A 17,115-nucleotide genomic window follows, 5' to 3' on the forward strand; every position below is an offset into this window, starting at 1 on the left:
GGAGAAAAGGAGAGGAGTCTTTCCCCATGGTGACACTTTTGGCTGAAGCTGACTTTCTGTAAACAGCTTTATATTTTACAAAGTCCTTCGAGTACATTCACTTATCCAAGGGAAAAAATAACCCAAACAAAACCAACAGAGAGAGGTGATCGAATTCATTCAAATTCTTTGCAAATTCAGAAGAAGCCACGGTCTTTAAGAACTGGAGACTAACTTTCGACTCATAAATCCATACTCTTCAGTTCTGCATGTGTCTTTAGGAGCTAAGGAAGCTCAGTGAGCTTGGGACAAGTGAAAATCAGGTCACTTATCTTAACCACTTAGATCATTTATATTAATGCCTAACTTGACATTTCTGATTGTCTCGAAATGACAGTGTCTATGTCAAGGACATTCCACAGTAGTGCAAGGAAGGAGGAGAAAACAGAGCATACAAAGGTACTACAAGTATGGCAGACAAACCTATCAGCTAGTTATTTTTGTACTTTTCCAGTCTTCTGTTCTGTAAGTTTCCTCTAATCCTGTCCATCTAACAGAAGGTATTTTAAGAAACAATTTATTTTTTTGACTTTTTGTCAAAAAAGTTTATTGACTGGGCATATCATTGCGAATCTAGGCAATTGTGTTTAAGGTAACATTTTCCTGTGAGATTATGAAGAAGGACAGAGAGAGTGAAAAGCAAGTTAATATTCTGGGCCAATTCCACACCGATGCTTCTGTTTTGTTGACTTGTATCGCTCAGTGAAGACCATCCACCTCTAGTGTAAACTACAAGTGCTATATCCCATTTCAGCACCATGCCTGCAACATACCCGGCATTCTCCTCAGCAGACCACAATGATAAATCACTTTTGGGTTGGGTGGGAAGTACTTTCAAGAGAGGCTAGGGAAGAGAATACTAAAGCACAGTGGACTGGCTTGGGTTAAACTTCACAGCTGACCATTAGATATTTCCAACTGTAACTCAAAGTGAAATGAAACCAAATTGAAACCCCACAATATGAAGAAAACAAAGAATAATTACTGAGCATTTATGGCTGTTTTACACAGTGGGGCCACGGGCTGTGGCCTGTGTTTATTGAAGCACCACTGAGTTCATATCAAAACACAGCATTATCATTTCTACAGGGAACGTCCAGCTGTGCTCTCATGTTTATTACTGCTATCTCACACCATTTGGAGCGAGTTTTTGTCCTGGGACTCACGCTCTGATGACGAAATGACCTCCATGTGGAGCCACTTCAGCATACAACCACTCCTAAATCACTTTCCAAAGAATTTCTGATCTAGAATCAATAAGGCTCTGCTTGATGCTTGAGGCCAGGATCTCCTGCCTGGACTACAGGTTCCTTCACACTGTGCACAGCGCCCCGCCCCCCCCCCTCCCCGCCCCCCCCCCCAAAAAAATAAATCTATGACATACTTTCACTACGAAGCAATAACAAACAACAAGCAATAGCACCTCTCCATAAAAAAAAGTGTCAGAAGAGTCCAAGCCTATAGTTCAGGGTAAGCAATGTTTTCGTCGCAAGGGTGCTAATCACATGCATATTTGGCAATTAGAATTCTAGTACATGGGAGAGGATGGCCTGATTCATCTTAATTTTCACCTCTCTAATACATCTGTCTTAAGATCAGGTGAATAGTCCTTAGGAGGTATTTGTCTTTCCATTGCAGCAAGATATGCATGAAAGATTTATTTACTTCAGACACTTAAAGAGTCCCATCCATGGTATTTTAGAACAGAGATGAGGTAAACTATATGTTGCAAATTTGAGTCTGTAGGTAAGGGAGTTAGGACTCCAGAAAGTACATGAATAATAATTTCCATGGAAGAAGGGATTTTTAGTGGGGTGTGCAAGCACAAACTCATTGTAACAGCACACTATGAAATATAGTAATTCACCTCTGTAAGTCACAGAACTCAGGGATTATCTTGTCTCATGTAAAATTACTCAACCAGGTCCTTTGCAAATCATTTGTAAAGTCATATGTAGTTCTATGTGGCAGTGGTTCTTTTCATTTATATAGCATATGTTTGTTCTGTGAACAGCAAAGGCAGCTAAGGGTTTACTTTATTTGGTTTTAAACCCATGCAGTTGTTGTGAGATATTTTCAGCTGGCCAATGCGTAAAATAAATCAGAGGCTCCCTATTCAAACAACTAGCTCTTTTCAGGTAATGCTGAAACCATTAGGTTAAAGACATTAATGAACTCTTAATTCCCATTACGTTCCACAATTTACCCTTTCTTAGGAAAACAGACCATGAGTATCCGAGAATACGTGCACAAGTCAGTAGGGTGGAAGGAGCAGTGCTGGCAGTAGTAAACCTTAAATAGTTGAAAGCTCCTTCAAATGCATGAGTTCTGCTAAGATTTACATTATCTCCTGAATATTATGAACTCCAGCATTTTCTGGGCTTGGAACTTCTTGTAAGATATATAGCATATAAGCTTACATATCTGGGTGTAACCAAACTGATAGTATCATATCTCTGTAGTAAAAAACCCTGAAAGAACTTGAAATAGTGCTTCCAACAGAAACAAAAATAGCCTTTTTACTGGGAGTCTTGTGGCTTGAAATAGCAATTAAGAGTGGGGTAGAGAGACACATACAAAATACAATGTATTATAAAGCATTATTTGTGTACTGCAAGCAAAGTAAATCCTGAAATGTGCTAAGGCAATGGATTTAATATTTTAGGAAGATGATAATGTACTAATGTTTAAAAAAACCCCATGTCTCCTGTTGAATTAGATCCTACTAATCCACAGTTTAGCACTGTACGTTGTTTCCTAAAAAAACCCCAAAGAATTAACCAGTGTAATGCTTCACTGAGAAACATGCATTGTCCTTCAGCGTACAACTTTGGTACTGATGCAATCCTGAGGAAACAGTCAGAGATTCCTGTGCCAAAAATTCATAAATTGATCATGATGATTCTAGAAAAAATGGCAAGGAGCTTTTTTAAAATGTCTGTTTCTGAAGCTGTCAGGCAGCCTCACACTTCTTCACAGACAGGTTCTGCCCACTCTGTGCCCAGCTGTTCAGCAACTAAACTTCCCTAAGATCCTTCGGGCTGGACTGATACACCTGTTAAGAAACCATTTTGCTAGGGGAATATGCAAAGATCCGTTACATTTTAGGGACAAATAAGCAAACAGTTCATTCCACTTAACTGATGGCCTGCCTACTGCCATCGGCATCCTTCAGGTTATCACTGGCTCATTTTTCCAAATGAGTAGACCAGGGAGAGACAGTGCTGTTCTAGGGAGGCTACATGGGAATTCATCACCCTTCACCTCTCCTTTAACTATACTGGGACTCTGGGAGGTTTTTAGCCACAATTCCTACTCATTTTCTTCCTCAGGCATTTAAGACATTTTGAAGTGTTATTAAAAATACAAATATAGGTCAAAAAATGCATGCCCAGTTTCCTATTTTTGGCTCCAACTTGTGTTTCGATGCCTGCTTAAGGGTGACCTAATTATCAGATGGGCTTAGTACCAATATATCTCTCCAAGAAGCAGCATAATCTCGGGGCACTACGAGCAGTCAAAATCAATTCACTTAAGAATCTAACTGCAGCCTCAGAAACGTAACGCTCTGTGGGTAAGCCCTGCTGACACACAGCAGTCCAGAAATACACCTCTCCCACCACAACCCCCCCTGAACTATGCTGTCGAGTGACAGGCACTGGGCAGTGGGCATGCTGAGGCAAGGTTTTCTTCCGTGGCTTCCTTGCAGACATATACTTTTAAAAAACCAGTGCTGAGATCAGGGGTGAGGCACTGGGCTGCTCTGTGCTCTGAGCACAAAGACAATACTGTTAATACTATAACTAGATTTGAATATAAAATGGAAAATCATACATTTGTCTTGTTTAAGCATCCATCCAGGGTATGTGTACTGTATGCATACTGTATTTATAAATGTTTATTTAAGGTATGTGTTGTATTTGTCATCTGTATCTTTATCCTAAAAATAACAAACATTATACTAGGGAAGTTTTTTATGTACTGCAAAATGAATACAGCTTATTTTAAATTATTTTATGATAATGGTACCTTATTTTAAATGAATTTATAGTAATGGAATCTGCATTAATTCCACATGAAATGGTACAAAAATAATCAATTTGTACTACAGTATGAAGAGTGCCATTCTGCATTTTAAACCAATCCTTTCCAACATGAAACACCTACCTCAGTTCATTCTTTGGCAAACTGTCAGACCTTCCTACACACCTACCGGTAAGGTTATTTTTGGTTCATCCTGGAAGCAAATCACAGCTATCTCAGTGGGTGTACTGGCCTCTAACAAAATGTCACGGTGGCAGGCTTGCACCGCTGATTGGAGAAAAACGTATTGTACTGAAGCGAACAAAAAGAGAATCTTCTAAGAATGATTATTTGAACATTCTTCACTGCTTCTCAGCTGAAGCATCTTGTATATTCTATAAAAACTCTAACATTTCAACAACTGTGTTCACAACATGAACACCTTCAACTATCAAAGACAATCTTCATACTATATTGGGGATTAGAGAAAATAATGAACCATGGAGGCTAACTATAAGTTATAATTCTCTTCTTTTAGCAGGGAGAAAGGATGAATTAATTCTTACAGGACAGGCACTGTAATCAGCTGGTTTTTTTCTCTTTTTCAGTTTATTCTAAACCTCACAGACTTCTTTTTTTGGGGGGCTGTTATTCTTCAATGTCAGCATCTGTCTGCAAACGCATATTTTTAGACTTTTGTGCTTAGGAGAGCTTTTTTTTTTTTTTTTCTCCCCAGCATAAGAGTTAATGGCCGAATTCTGATAAAATATGGCAAAAGTTGGGCTGGATTTTAAGAGGTTATTAAAGAAAAAAAAGTTTTACTTTCTACACTGATGGTATTTTTTTGCAGAAAGACTTCCTCTTAGGTTTACACAGCAGATAAACCTGAAGAGCTTTTTTACTGAAGCATGAATAGCTAGTTCAGCTGTGTTAATAACTAATAGTTTAGAGAATCAAATAATCATGAAAATGTCACAGAAAATCAAGGCTCCTAAGCCTGAAACTGAATTAGCTTTTGGTTTAGCAATTCTACCCCCGCACCGCTCAGAAGTTATATTGTGTATGTTTACGCAGATAAATTTGGATGTATAATTAGAAGTTTCGTCTCTTCATTTGCACACAGAAGGGCTTTCCTACTGGCTACTGAAAAAACATTCATGCGTGAATTTTAAGAGAACTGAAATGAGCTCACAGAGGCTGCGGAATAGCCATCCTTGGGAGACATTCAAACCTTCAGTGCACATGACTTTCACCAACCTGCTCTGAGTGGTCCTGCTGCGAACAGGATCCTGGAGTAAAACCTTGAGAAGTGTCTACGAACCTACGTGATCCTGTGACTCTAACATTATGGTATTAAACAATAAAAATACGTCCAGTGATGGAGAAAGGGAAGATAACAAAGTAAGCTGGTGTCTGAAAGCCAGCTTGCATACTCTTGTGAGTACAAAATGTTTTTCTGCTGATGCTTAACATCACTTTGCAAAAAGATCAGGAGCTTCATAGCTCCTGATATCAGGAAATGTTTTACCTTACTGATGTTGTATCACCCAGGACAGTCAGAATACACATTATTATCCTTGGGAAAATTAGGGTAGGCCAACTGAGGCAAATTAAATGTCAGACAGTGTTAGAGACAGGTAGTCTGATCCTGAGCTTGTATGTCCCTCCTTCACAACCACCTCCAGGCCTTCCCACCACCCAATGATTTAACCATAAATCTTTGCAGGGTCTGGACCAGCAGCTTCCCTGCGAGCTATTCGCTAGTCAATCCATTTGCAGGACATAGCAAGGTCAGCCTCTGGAGGAGAGGACAAGGCTCCTCACACCCAGCTGACATTCATCCTGCCTATGTTGAGAAATTTAGAGCATTGATACCTACACCTGAGATAGTCCCTCCAAAATCCCTTCCCAGTTAAGGGGAAATGCAAACTTCCAGGGCCCAACCAAAAGGGAGTTGAGACCAACTGGCTCAGACAACCTGGTGTTAGGCAAAAGCCACCCTAGCCCACATCCCTGTGTTATGAAATACTACAGGTACCGGCCCTTAAAACAGTAAACTATTCTAAGGAAGTGAAATGAAAAGAAAGCGAAGAATTAATTAACTAAATAGAGGTGATTAAAGTAAATAAAGGAAACAATTATCATATCAAAATAAAAGACAAGAAAGATGATTAAATGAGTCTTCAAAAGACCCCTGAGAAACTCATGAAAGACGTAATATGCATTTACCTGGTTTTTACTCTTTCATGATTTCATTTTCATTTTTATTCACTACCATCTGATAATTGCAAGAAACAGTTACTTTAACCATGGGCAATTTAAACCATTTTAATTTTTTTTCCAGGGCCAAGAGACAAAAGAACCTATTTATTGCCTGAGGGGATTTCCACTAAAATGAAAGCTTAATCTTTCATGTTTTTTTTAAGCAAAGGCTTTTAAAAAATCATTTCTAACAATGCTGTAGGGAGAGACTTCCATGGGTATGCAAAATTGAAATTATAAATTTACAATTATAAAAAAATTAATAGTTTGGGGGATTGCATTGTCTCTGTTCTTTCTGAATGAATACTGTTTCAAGCTTAAGAGGAAGTATTTAGCACATGGAGGAGAATGAGTGTCCTTAGTCTCTTTTGCGGTCAAAGCTATTTAGTAAGAATGTATGAGAGAACGATCATTGGCGTTTAATTTGTTTGGAAATATGTGACTGTATGAACCTTGAAGGAGTTTCACATAGATTGAACAGTCACTACTAGACAGTGAATATTTTTCTTTTATTTTTAAATATACTGCAATTAGAAGCCAGCAGCAAAACTTGACATCCTCAAATATCAGATACTCTGTTGCTTCCTCACTTTCTGGGCTGTTTTTCTGTGTTGCCGATGCATCCAGAGTCGGCCTGACCACCATCCCCCTCCATCATACTTTGATGCACTGAAGGCTGCTAAATCTTAACTATGTACAATTAAGCTGCAAGGTTAATTCTAACTCAACTAACCACCTTTGGGGGCTCTACTGACATATGTCTACAAAGGACAGAACAAGAACTCTTGGCCTAAAGATTGATTCAGAAACATATGGCTATATATAGGTAGAAACATGGCCATGATTTATGCGGCTACCATGGTTTTAAGACATATTAAAAGTACATGCTTGAGCCCATCCCTCTTCCGTGCAGGATTTTGGCTTCAACAACATTAAGAAAAGGATTAAATTTAAGCATGTACCTTTGCGCTCTCCTAAATTTGGGGAAGTTTTCTGAACTGAGAAATATTAATTTAATGCATTATCTGGAGAGACACAAAGATTTCTTCCTGGGCTTAGTGCAAGCTTTGAAATCAGTCAAAATAATTTACACTTATGAAATACAACAAACTGAAGTGTTGCATTAAAAGAAAACTAGACCAAAAAAATACCCTCAAGGCCTCCAAATACCTACACATTGAAAGGAAGATTTAAATGTTTTCTGCCAACATATTTCAAGTTTTAATAGAAATACTTTGAGCTACTATGAAAAGCTTTATCAAACTAAATTCATTTTTCATAGAGCAGAGAAGAATCATTGAAGATACTATTCAGGTTTACAAAATATTTAATAGTGTGGAGAATGTGGAACCAGATAAGAAAGGTTAAACTGAAGGACATTTTAACAAGGCTTGATTTTAGGTTGGTTGTGCAACATAAATAGGTCAGTGGATCTTTTGGATATAGACTTCAATGCACCAAGCTGTCTAGTATTAGAAACTCCTGTGTACAGCTACTATCTATAAGACTTTCAAAAGCAGTTGTCATCCTGAATACACTATTTCAAAGGCTAAATGTCCAGATTTTCTTGAAAATAACACGTCTTCAATGTGTTAGCCAAAATCATTAATCTCTTTGGAAAACCCTTGGTATCTGCTTTACAATACCACTCTGAGCAACACTAAGCTTTTGTTATCCCAAAGAAGTCTGCCCAGCCCAGCTGAACCACGTGCTTCTGCAGGCTTGGACACGAGATAAAACTGCCTTCCAGGTACCCAAGGAACCTTGAGACCAGGTTAAAAGAAGGAACAGCAAGTCAGCCAGGCTGGAGAAGAGAATTGTGTTGGAGGGGGAGAGAGGAAAATGTGGACCTTAAGGATGAATCTGAGTCCTGTGCTAACGTGGCAAGCCAAAGAGCATGACAGAAACATGCTGTTGCCTGAGGTTCTGGTGCCATTTTGCTGCAGAGCAGCAATGATAAGGAAAGTTCATTTCCAGACACTCTGCACCACAGCACAGTATGCCGAGTTGCCCTGAGAAGTCTTGGCAGTATGGCTCAAGAAATACTGAGTGTGCTTTGGGAGGACAGGCTACTCAGACATTCAACAGCTAAACTGCAGAGATATTACAGAGCATGCATGAAATGCAACATTTCCCCTTCTATAAATGGGTGACCTTTAGGCAGGAATAATGCAGAAACACTGACACTGAGACTAGCCTTCTGCAAAGTGTTAAGCCCCAGCTCCAAGACAGAGAGAAGAGATTACTCAGCTTTCAAAAACATGTATCAGCAAACCAAATTTATTTTCACCCAACCTGCTTTTTTCAAAGACACTGCAAATGAATATTACTTTTACTTCGAGATGAAGCACACAGCAGAAACAGGAAAATTCTGCATGAACTTAGTATTAGCCAAGCTGTCTTCCATTTAACCTCTCCCCCAAGCAAACAATAAAACTGTAATATAACAGGAAGCACTGGCCGGCTTTAACACCCAGCACCATGCTCAGTCCCAGTTCTGTTTTGCAGGGAAGACTTCCCTACTGATCAGCTCAAACCGTCTGCCATGAATTACTTTTTCATGAGGAATAAATGCACACTTAAACAAGATTAAACACAAATGTTCTTTAGTGGTATCTAAAATAATATGAATGTTTTTTAGAACAGCAATAAACATACTTCATGATGCAAATAATTACACCCTGCAGCCTTTATGTAAAGATAAGCGGCTGGATTCTTCACTCAGCTACATCACTGTAAATCCAGAGTAACTACACTGAATCAGCGTCTCTCTCTGTGGATTCTGGAGATGCTGAAGTGTAACTGAACTCTGGATTTGCCCTGAGTTCTCTCTAGGGTTTTGCAGACATTGAACCTACATGGCTGAAAGTCTACATGTTGGTCATGGAGGCACCACCGCCTCTGGTCCTGTCCCTTACTTCCCAATAAATGTCTTCTGCTTAGCGTAACGAAGTCAGAATCTGGCTGTGTATTCCTTGTGCCTCTGATATCATAACATGAGAACTGTATTCTCAGTTAGGACCAGAAGAAAGCTCAACTGAGGCTACAGCAAGAAAGAAGAGGAGAAAAAAAGAGAAGGACTACACAAAATTCATGATGGATGAAGGCAATACGTGCATGATGTACTGGGAATCAAAGATCAGTCTCTCAGGCATTAAAAAGAACCCCCTCAGATGATTATTCTATAGGATGGGAAGGATTTGCTCACGTTCTGAATTTTTTTCTGAAACATGAAATGTAGCTTAATTTCACCATGTAATTGTAGTTTTCATGTAGAGTTTTGGAAGTTGGGTCCATTAGGTTTTAATGGCCCATAAAATGAGTCTGGAAAGGTGAATATGCTCACATCGGACCACTTGAAAAATTAAGTTTTTTGCTTAAAAACAACAGCAAGAAAAATGTATTCAGCTATTAAAAGCATCTTCAGAATTTGTATGGGCACAGAACTTGGACACTACATGCAATCACTGTTTTAACTATCACCTTCCAGTTTATTCTCATGTTTGTATTCCAAAAGCCAGCACTCTGCTCTTACCGGGACTTGTGAGGGCTCCCAGAGCACCAGTCGTTGTGGAGAGAGGATTTGCATTGGTGGTGGTAGCTGAGGTTTGGGCGGCGGCTGCTGCGGCTGCTAAAGTTGCCAAATTCTGTAATTGTAAAGCGTTCATGCCTGTGCGAAGAAGCAATAGGGTCAATTAAAATATGTAATAATAATAATAGTAATAGTAATAATAGTAGTAATAATCATCATCATCAACTATTTTCAGTGGTCATGGGATGTACCCTGCCAAGAGATTCGATTCTTCTTTTCACTCCCAAGACATGTATAATCTGGGAACCACCTTTTATAATCCCTGAATAGCATCTCTCACCTCTCTACCTCAGAGTTGAGAGAATACAGCAAGCACACCAGCCTATAGTTCAGGAAGATTAAACCTGGTTTGTGCCTCTTCTATAAGGGAAGTGTAGAAACAGAAGTCATTCAAACTGTGTGAAGCCCAGACACAATACTATTTCCTGACACAACAGGGGGTGTAAAGAAGGTAACTAACATTTAATACACATTCAGGACAGGGTCATATAATTGGGATGAGTAAAATGTGTTTCCCGTGTCTCCTTTGTATCTACTAAGGCTACACTTGCAGTAGCCAGTAGTTGTGCTCATTTTCCTTTTGATGGTTCATTTCTAAAAATACATATCAACTGAGAACATCAAATTAGTATCAGTCTGATCACAGATCCATCACTGAGGGACCGACTGTCAGGCCATAAGCTCTGGACTGTGATATCAAGTCTGCTCAGTCATCTGTCACTTCATTATTTTAGAAGATGTAGGGAAGATATACCTGCATTTCAATGAAGACCTTCAAGAAATGGATGCATTTGAGTAGCAAAGGCTTTAATTCAGATGGCAAGTAAACAATAAATAGAATTTATGTGAAATGGAAAAAAAAAAAAAAAAGATTAAGGAACAGCAAATGGCATTCACTTGACAAATCAGAGGAACAGGAGTTCGTCTCCCCAGAGACCTTAAAAAGTACCTACCTTTTACCTTGGCCTAGACAAAGTACTTGGGCGCTTACTCTAAGGTGAACTGCTTCAGTAAGAGACTAAAACACAGCGACAAGTTAGGTGTAGCATTAACCAGTCTGGATCTTTCTCAGGATCCTCTGAGTAAGATACAACTGTCCACAGGGATGATGTCCAGACTGGGTATCTACATACGGACATGAGAGAGATTACGTGGATGGCTGTGAGAGATCATCCTTTTTTGGTTTGGAATCATGAGGGAGATCTGTGCATGCTGCTTGAGCCCTCAACAGAATTGACAAAGTGCGTAAACCCAAAGTACAATGAGTTTTATGATGTTCTTGTAGTCCTGATAATGTAAGTACACAGAGATTGTTAGGTGGTAGGAAGAGCAATGTCTTTCTTAGATCAAGTGATAGAGCTGGGAAGACCACATGAGGTTTTGGGAGCACCCAAAGAAGAGCTTGAGTGCCTGGAAACTTGCTCAATTTTTTCTGAACGCTACTTTGTCTAACAAGATGTATTACTTCTCCCTGCATGCCTTGTTTCTCAAACGAGGGGAACTTAATAAGAACTTGGAGAAGATGGGGAAAAAAGAAGTTAAACAATGCTTTGGAACTATTTTTGAGAAGAAAAAAAAATCAGTGAAGGAGAGGTATTTTCTAGGAATTGAGAACTCCTGTAACAATGGAGAATGATACTACTTTCAAATGCATTTATTGCAGACTTGGGTTGGTACAACCAGCAAGACTCGTAAAGAGATATTCTTCCTGTCCCAGCATTAGGAACCGCGAGGTGAACCTTGTCATAAGCCATCTATTTTGGGAGTAACTCTCTAAATTGAAATACAGCATTTTCCAACAGGCAGGTAAGGTCGCAGGTCAGCACCGAGCTTGGCGCAGGTTCCAACTTTTGTGCCCCAGTAAATACCCAAAGTCAGCCCAGATGTTGGTGTTTTTGAAAACATGACACAATGACAATGTTAGGAGTAAGGTTTCAGTTGATCTAAGACCCACCACTTTGTAGCCTGAAATCTGCACTACACACATGGAAGAATTACATGACCAAAAAAGCTCTTTCAGGTTTCTTTTGGAGGCTAATGATGATCTTAAAAAAAATAAGGTTTTTCTCAAACAGTACCAACCTAAAGTATTTTGCAAAACTCCATAAAGCTACCCTAATCACAAGTCATTATTAACCTAGACAATTAGGTGTAACTACTAAATAAAGTGATTATGGGTCATCGTTGCAATTTGGACAGTCTTCTAAATCAGCTCTCACAAAATTTAAGTGCTTAAAATACAGATAACTCTGAAATGGCAAAATTGTACCTTAATTCCATGGACATTTTAGAAGTAATAAAAAATTAGATATTGGATACTCAAAAGAATAGACTAAAACACCTCAAAACATCTGAAATCTTGAGCAAAGTAATCTTCTAAAGCAGGAAATGTTAACTGTATATTTAAAAAACTTTTTATTTTTACTATCAGTCTAAAACTAGGTTTTGGAAGCAGCACCATATTAACAAATACATTTCTGAAACCAGAGATGGTAAGGAAGTTCCTAAGAGTTTTCAAATCCCATCTCTAGTTTAACTTGAGAACTTTTCAGTCAAAAAGTACAATTCAGATAGAACTTCAGATATGCAAACATTTTAATTTATTTTTTCAATTTCTCAGTTGACCTACTTGCTTGCCTTGGGTGTAAATATATTTTCATTTAAAAAATCATCTTTTTTTGATAGGAAGATTCTGCAGATTATTTCAAACAAGATTTTAGGGATGGAGAAGACTTAAGCTGGAGTCCATCTTTTTGCAAACAGACAGCGGTTCTCAAAATGAGATATGGAATCCATTTTCATCCTGGATTGACGTCTGGTCCTCAAATATCATTTACTTTCCTCTTCCAGAACAAGTAGAAGTAATTCAGCAAAGAATGTCCATCTAGCATTGCTGGTTTTCACTGAGGCCATGATCTGTAACAGAGATCTGGTTGCTCTCCACCATGGCATCATGGTTTTCTATCACCCACTGGTTAGCAGTTCATCAGAAATTTAGTCAGCTTGTATTTCTTCTGTGGGGAGGTTTCCACTTTGGACTTTTAAACAGCACACATGGCAGGATTAAATAAGAGCGGACAAACACAGAATGGTACTAGAGGAGACAATGCAAAATAGCTTCTCCTAGATGAAACCCCACATGCTTCTGGAAAACGCATGGACTTTTCTCCAAACCTTAGTTTAGATGCAAATGGGTTTTGAAGCAATTTAATACTGCTTCTTCTATTGCACTTGATGTGCACGGCTTTGCCCGTGTGTGCAAGGCTGCAGGAGGCTACGGGCTGTGAAGCTGGAAGGCAGCATATGCACACGGCACAGCACTCAAGGAAAAGTACAGCAGGTCAACAGGCAGTGGAACAGACAACTGCTCATTTTGGGCTCACCAACAACTGTCGCGCCTGTGTGGATGCCAAACAAACACCAGCATTGCCTCATCCCACAAAAACATTTTTTTTTTTTATAGTGGGATGTTTTCTGTGGAAGCACAAGAGGAACCCATCAACTTGACAGAGAGTTTCAACGCCAAAAGAGTATAACAAACAAGAGCTACCAGTGACGAAGTTGTCTCCCCACCCAGTCTGTTTTACTGTCGAGGTGACTAAAAGGCACTGGCCACAAACCAGCTCTGCAGATGTTATAGGGTGTCAGCTTCGTCACCTTCAGGAAAAAAGACTGCTTGTTGTTGTCACGCATGTGTAAGAGAAGGACAGCAAAGAGCCCCGCCAAACTGAGCACCCAAATGTGACCGTCAGCAAGGGCTCATGGTGCATGCCACCATCCAGCACGCTCCAGAGCCGACTGTGTCAACAGGTTTCTCACTCAATGTGCACCCTCTTTGGAATCCTCTCCTGCTCCAACATATAAAAAATAAGTCCTGTCATCACTTTCACGTTCCCCAGGCATTTTAGCATTTCTGCTTCTTCATTGGTTTCTCCTGTCAACTTGTCAAGTGCGTCATCACACTTCTAGGACATACTTGGAGGAAGGAAACCAAAGGCTCTCAAGCCTCAGACCCCCAAAGCACTTTGCTTTCAAACAGGGACTTCTGGTTCAATTGAACTTCAGCTAAGGTATAGTTCTGTCGGACTAATCTGCTCTCTCATTCTCTCCCCTTTCACACACTGCCTTCATACAGTTCACATCCTACAGCTTTTTCAAAACAGTCCCAAATCCCACAGCAGAGCCGGACCGCAAATGAGTAGATCGTTTTTATCTGAAAGTGCTGCTCACTCAGCAAATGCACCTCTCTCTGAAGAAATGCAAATTGCTTAATGCTGAAGAACAGCCTCACAGGCAGAGCTGCACATGAAAAATGAAAATCCCCCTGTAGAGGAAAAAAAAACACAACCAACTTCTGGGTGAGGAATAACTCTTGATCTTTGTGATGGAGACGATGTTGGGAATTAAAGGGAAATGATTAAAAACCCCGGAATCACAATACAGTTTGATTTCGTTTTTAATAACATGTATTTACCAATGTGCTATCAGCTTGGCAAATATTCAAGATTGCAAGGAAATTCAACTTGCATTTTGTTGTTTGGCAGATTAAAAAAACAATTAAATTATGTACAAAACAGATGCACGGTATGCCTTGCTTGAAACTTAAGATTTTTTTAAAAATTATTTATAAGGATAGGGGCATGAAAATTTAATTTAATGTTCACCTTAGGTAATTTTGTGTCTTATTGTTCACAGCAATTACCATAAATCTACATATCAATAAGCGAGAACAGATGTCAGTTGTTACAAGTGCTTGCCAATCAGGCCTGTTAAAAAGTGACAGATGGATGGTGATAGAACATTCTCATAAGGCCTATTAGCACATTCACAGGAAATTTTTGTAGTGCTGCACAGTCACAGATGCAGTTCTGTGAAAACATGGGGAAATTTGAGAGCACAGGATTTACATTTTACAACTTCTTGTGCTGCCTCTGACACAAATTTTCATACAATGAAGCAATTTGCTTCATTTCAGTCACCGCAGCTTTCCTCCTGTGATAACTGTAAATTTGGAATTACTGGCTATTTGTAGAGGAGGCAACAGAACCATGAGCCGTTCCTGAAGAATTCTTAGGCCTCATCAGCTCTTGAATTTCCAAAACCACAGTAAAATCTTATTAGGAAATAGCTGAGATTCGCTTGCTGAACAAATTCCTAACAAAGGAAGGCAGTGGCTACATTTTAGTGGCAATATATGCATGGAGAGTTCAAAGTCAGTGGTGATTATTAGAGCCAAGTCTGGATAGCTTGTAAGCAGTTCCCAGCAACTCAACTTCCTTTTCTTTGGAAATTTTATTTTTCTCTATTATTGGGATTTACTTCTTCTGAATTAAATCCTGTCTGCAGCTTAAAAACCATGGATTAAGGTAAAATTTATCATCTCCAGGCCACAACGCAAATATTTCCTAATACTGACAGCAGCCATTTGGGATGCCGATATTAAAAATGAGGGTAAGGCTTCATGGCCTGTGCCTGAAAGAGTGCAACGTTATTCCAGCAATATTCGACAAATTAAAACAGACGGGAGACCTGAGGGCTACCTCCATCAAACCATATATGCTCTGTCTTTAGAAAAAGTGCTTATCTGAACAGTGCTTAAGGTATGCTGACTGTTTAGTATCAGGTTTATCAAAGCCCTTAAAATAACTTTTAAGTCCACATTTGATTCTGCCCTGTTTTTTAAGCCTACAGGCTTAAATCGGACTGAAAGTTAGAGTTACAAGTCGATTACGTAGGGTTTCAGCACATTTTCAGGTTATGCATGCTGTAAACACAGCCTGGCTTTTCTCAATTGAAACTTTGCCAATCCTAGTGGGAAAGACTCATCCAATCTAACTTTTTCCCAGTAAAATTTACTAACCCAGGCTCTTGCTATAGTCAAAGTAGAGCAAGTGGATGATTCATATGATCCTAAAATAGACAGATTAACCCCAGCCCTTGGTAGGATGAATTGCTGTTGGGGCGTGACTCCCCCTTCATTGACATCGCAGGGAGACAGGGCGCCTACTTTCCATACTGCTGAGGTGCAGTGGGATGACTTCCACTCACAGAGGGGCAGAGGGAATAAAAAGCCCCTGACCCTCCTGTTGTCGCTTATGGAAAGCTCAGCCACAGCTACAGATCTTGTGCCCAGACTTGGCCAAACTTCCACATCATGTACTTTTCCCACCTGAAGAAGCACGTCTCATGAACTGCTAGGCACTGGGTCTTCTCTGAAGGTGCCTCTCCTATGAGCAGGAGCAACGTGTGGATTGAGAACAGTCTCACTTGCTTCAAACTCTGCCTCTCCAAAAAATGTCAAATGGGGTTGTTTAATTTATTAGCTTAAAAAACAAACAAACAAGCCAAATAAAAACCACCAAAAAACCCCAACTAATTGTATGTGTTAAATTAAGTAGGGCTTCCAATGGAATTAGTGTTACAAAAGCTCTATGTTTTTGGTCCCCGAGGTCAACATTTTCAAAACTGGTCGTTATCTTTAAGAAACAGCTATTTCCCTTGAGCTGGAAACAGTTTCTCAGTGACCTTTACTTTTAATATGATATCCCTAAAGAGGTCATAGCAGGAGAAACCCTCTTCCAGTACGGCTTTGCTGGAATGAAGCCATCCAAGAGTCAGAGGATATAAAGAGATCCTTGGGCCAATGCGAAAGTATAGAGCTTTTGTGCAGATGGTCCTGGCTTCCAACTGGTCCCTCCAGATCCACTGAGCCAATCCAACAATTAGAGGAAAATATTCAGAAAGCAGAACCTTGCAGAGTTTCTCTCACCCATCTGCTCCTACAGACTCTGCAACAGGAGGAAATCTGGCTTGGGTAACAGAAGAAGGGTGAAATGGATTGAACAGGGCTCACAAAGAGCCAGAAGTTCAACCCGAAATGCAACCAAACTGTGAGAGAGTTTGGAAAGGCCTTGAAAAAACCCCCATACATTGGAAAAATACAAAAAGTCCCAGGTGTAGAGGGTTTAGGGATCTGAAAGCCAAAGCAAGAAAAGCCAAAAGCATGGCTTCTTCTTCTGTGTGACTTCAGAAAGCAAAATACACTGTCTGTTCAATGAAATTAAGAGAGTCCCTTTGTGTCTTTTATGGGTACTTGTACATGTTTATATGCCCTGCATTGCCACACATCTAGAAATATTTCTGTATGAGAGAATGTTTATTCCTGCCAAAACATTTTACAATAATGGATGACAGAAAAT

The 17,115-nt window shown here is 39.6% G+C and overlaps 1 protein-coding gene across 12 annotated transcripts in view; it reads right to left on the minus strand.

Moving 5' to 3' along the window:
- CELF2 (CUGBP Elav-like family member 2) overlaps positions 1-17,115 on the minus strand; it is a 376,801-nt gene that overhangs the window by 30,029 nt on the left and 329,657 nt on the right. For all 12 annotated transcript variants that reach the window (XM_056338914.1, XM_056338917.1, XM_056338911.1 and 9 more), the window contains one exon: positions 9,860-9,994. In XM_056338914.1, the coding sequence (XP_056194889.1) occupies positions 9,860-9,994 (135 nt within the window). The remainder of the gene's footprint in view (positions 1-9,859; positions 9,995-17,115) is intronic.

The sequence above is a fragment of the Falco biarmicus genome, chromosome 5 (assembly GCF_023638135.1).
Source record: "Falco biarmicus isolate bFalBia1 chromosome 5, bFalBia1.pri, whole genome shotgun sequence".
Classification (NCBI taxonomy): Eukaryota; Metazoa; Chordata; class Aves; order Falconiformes; family Falconidae; genus Falco; species Falco biarmicus.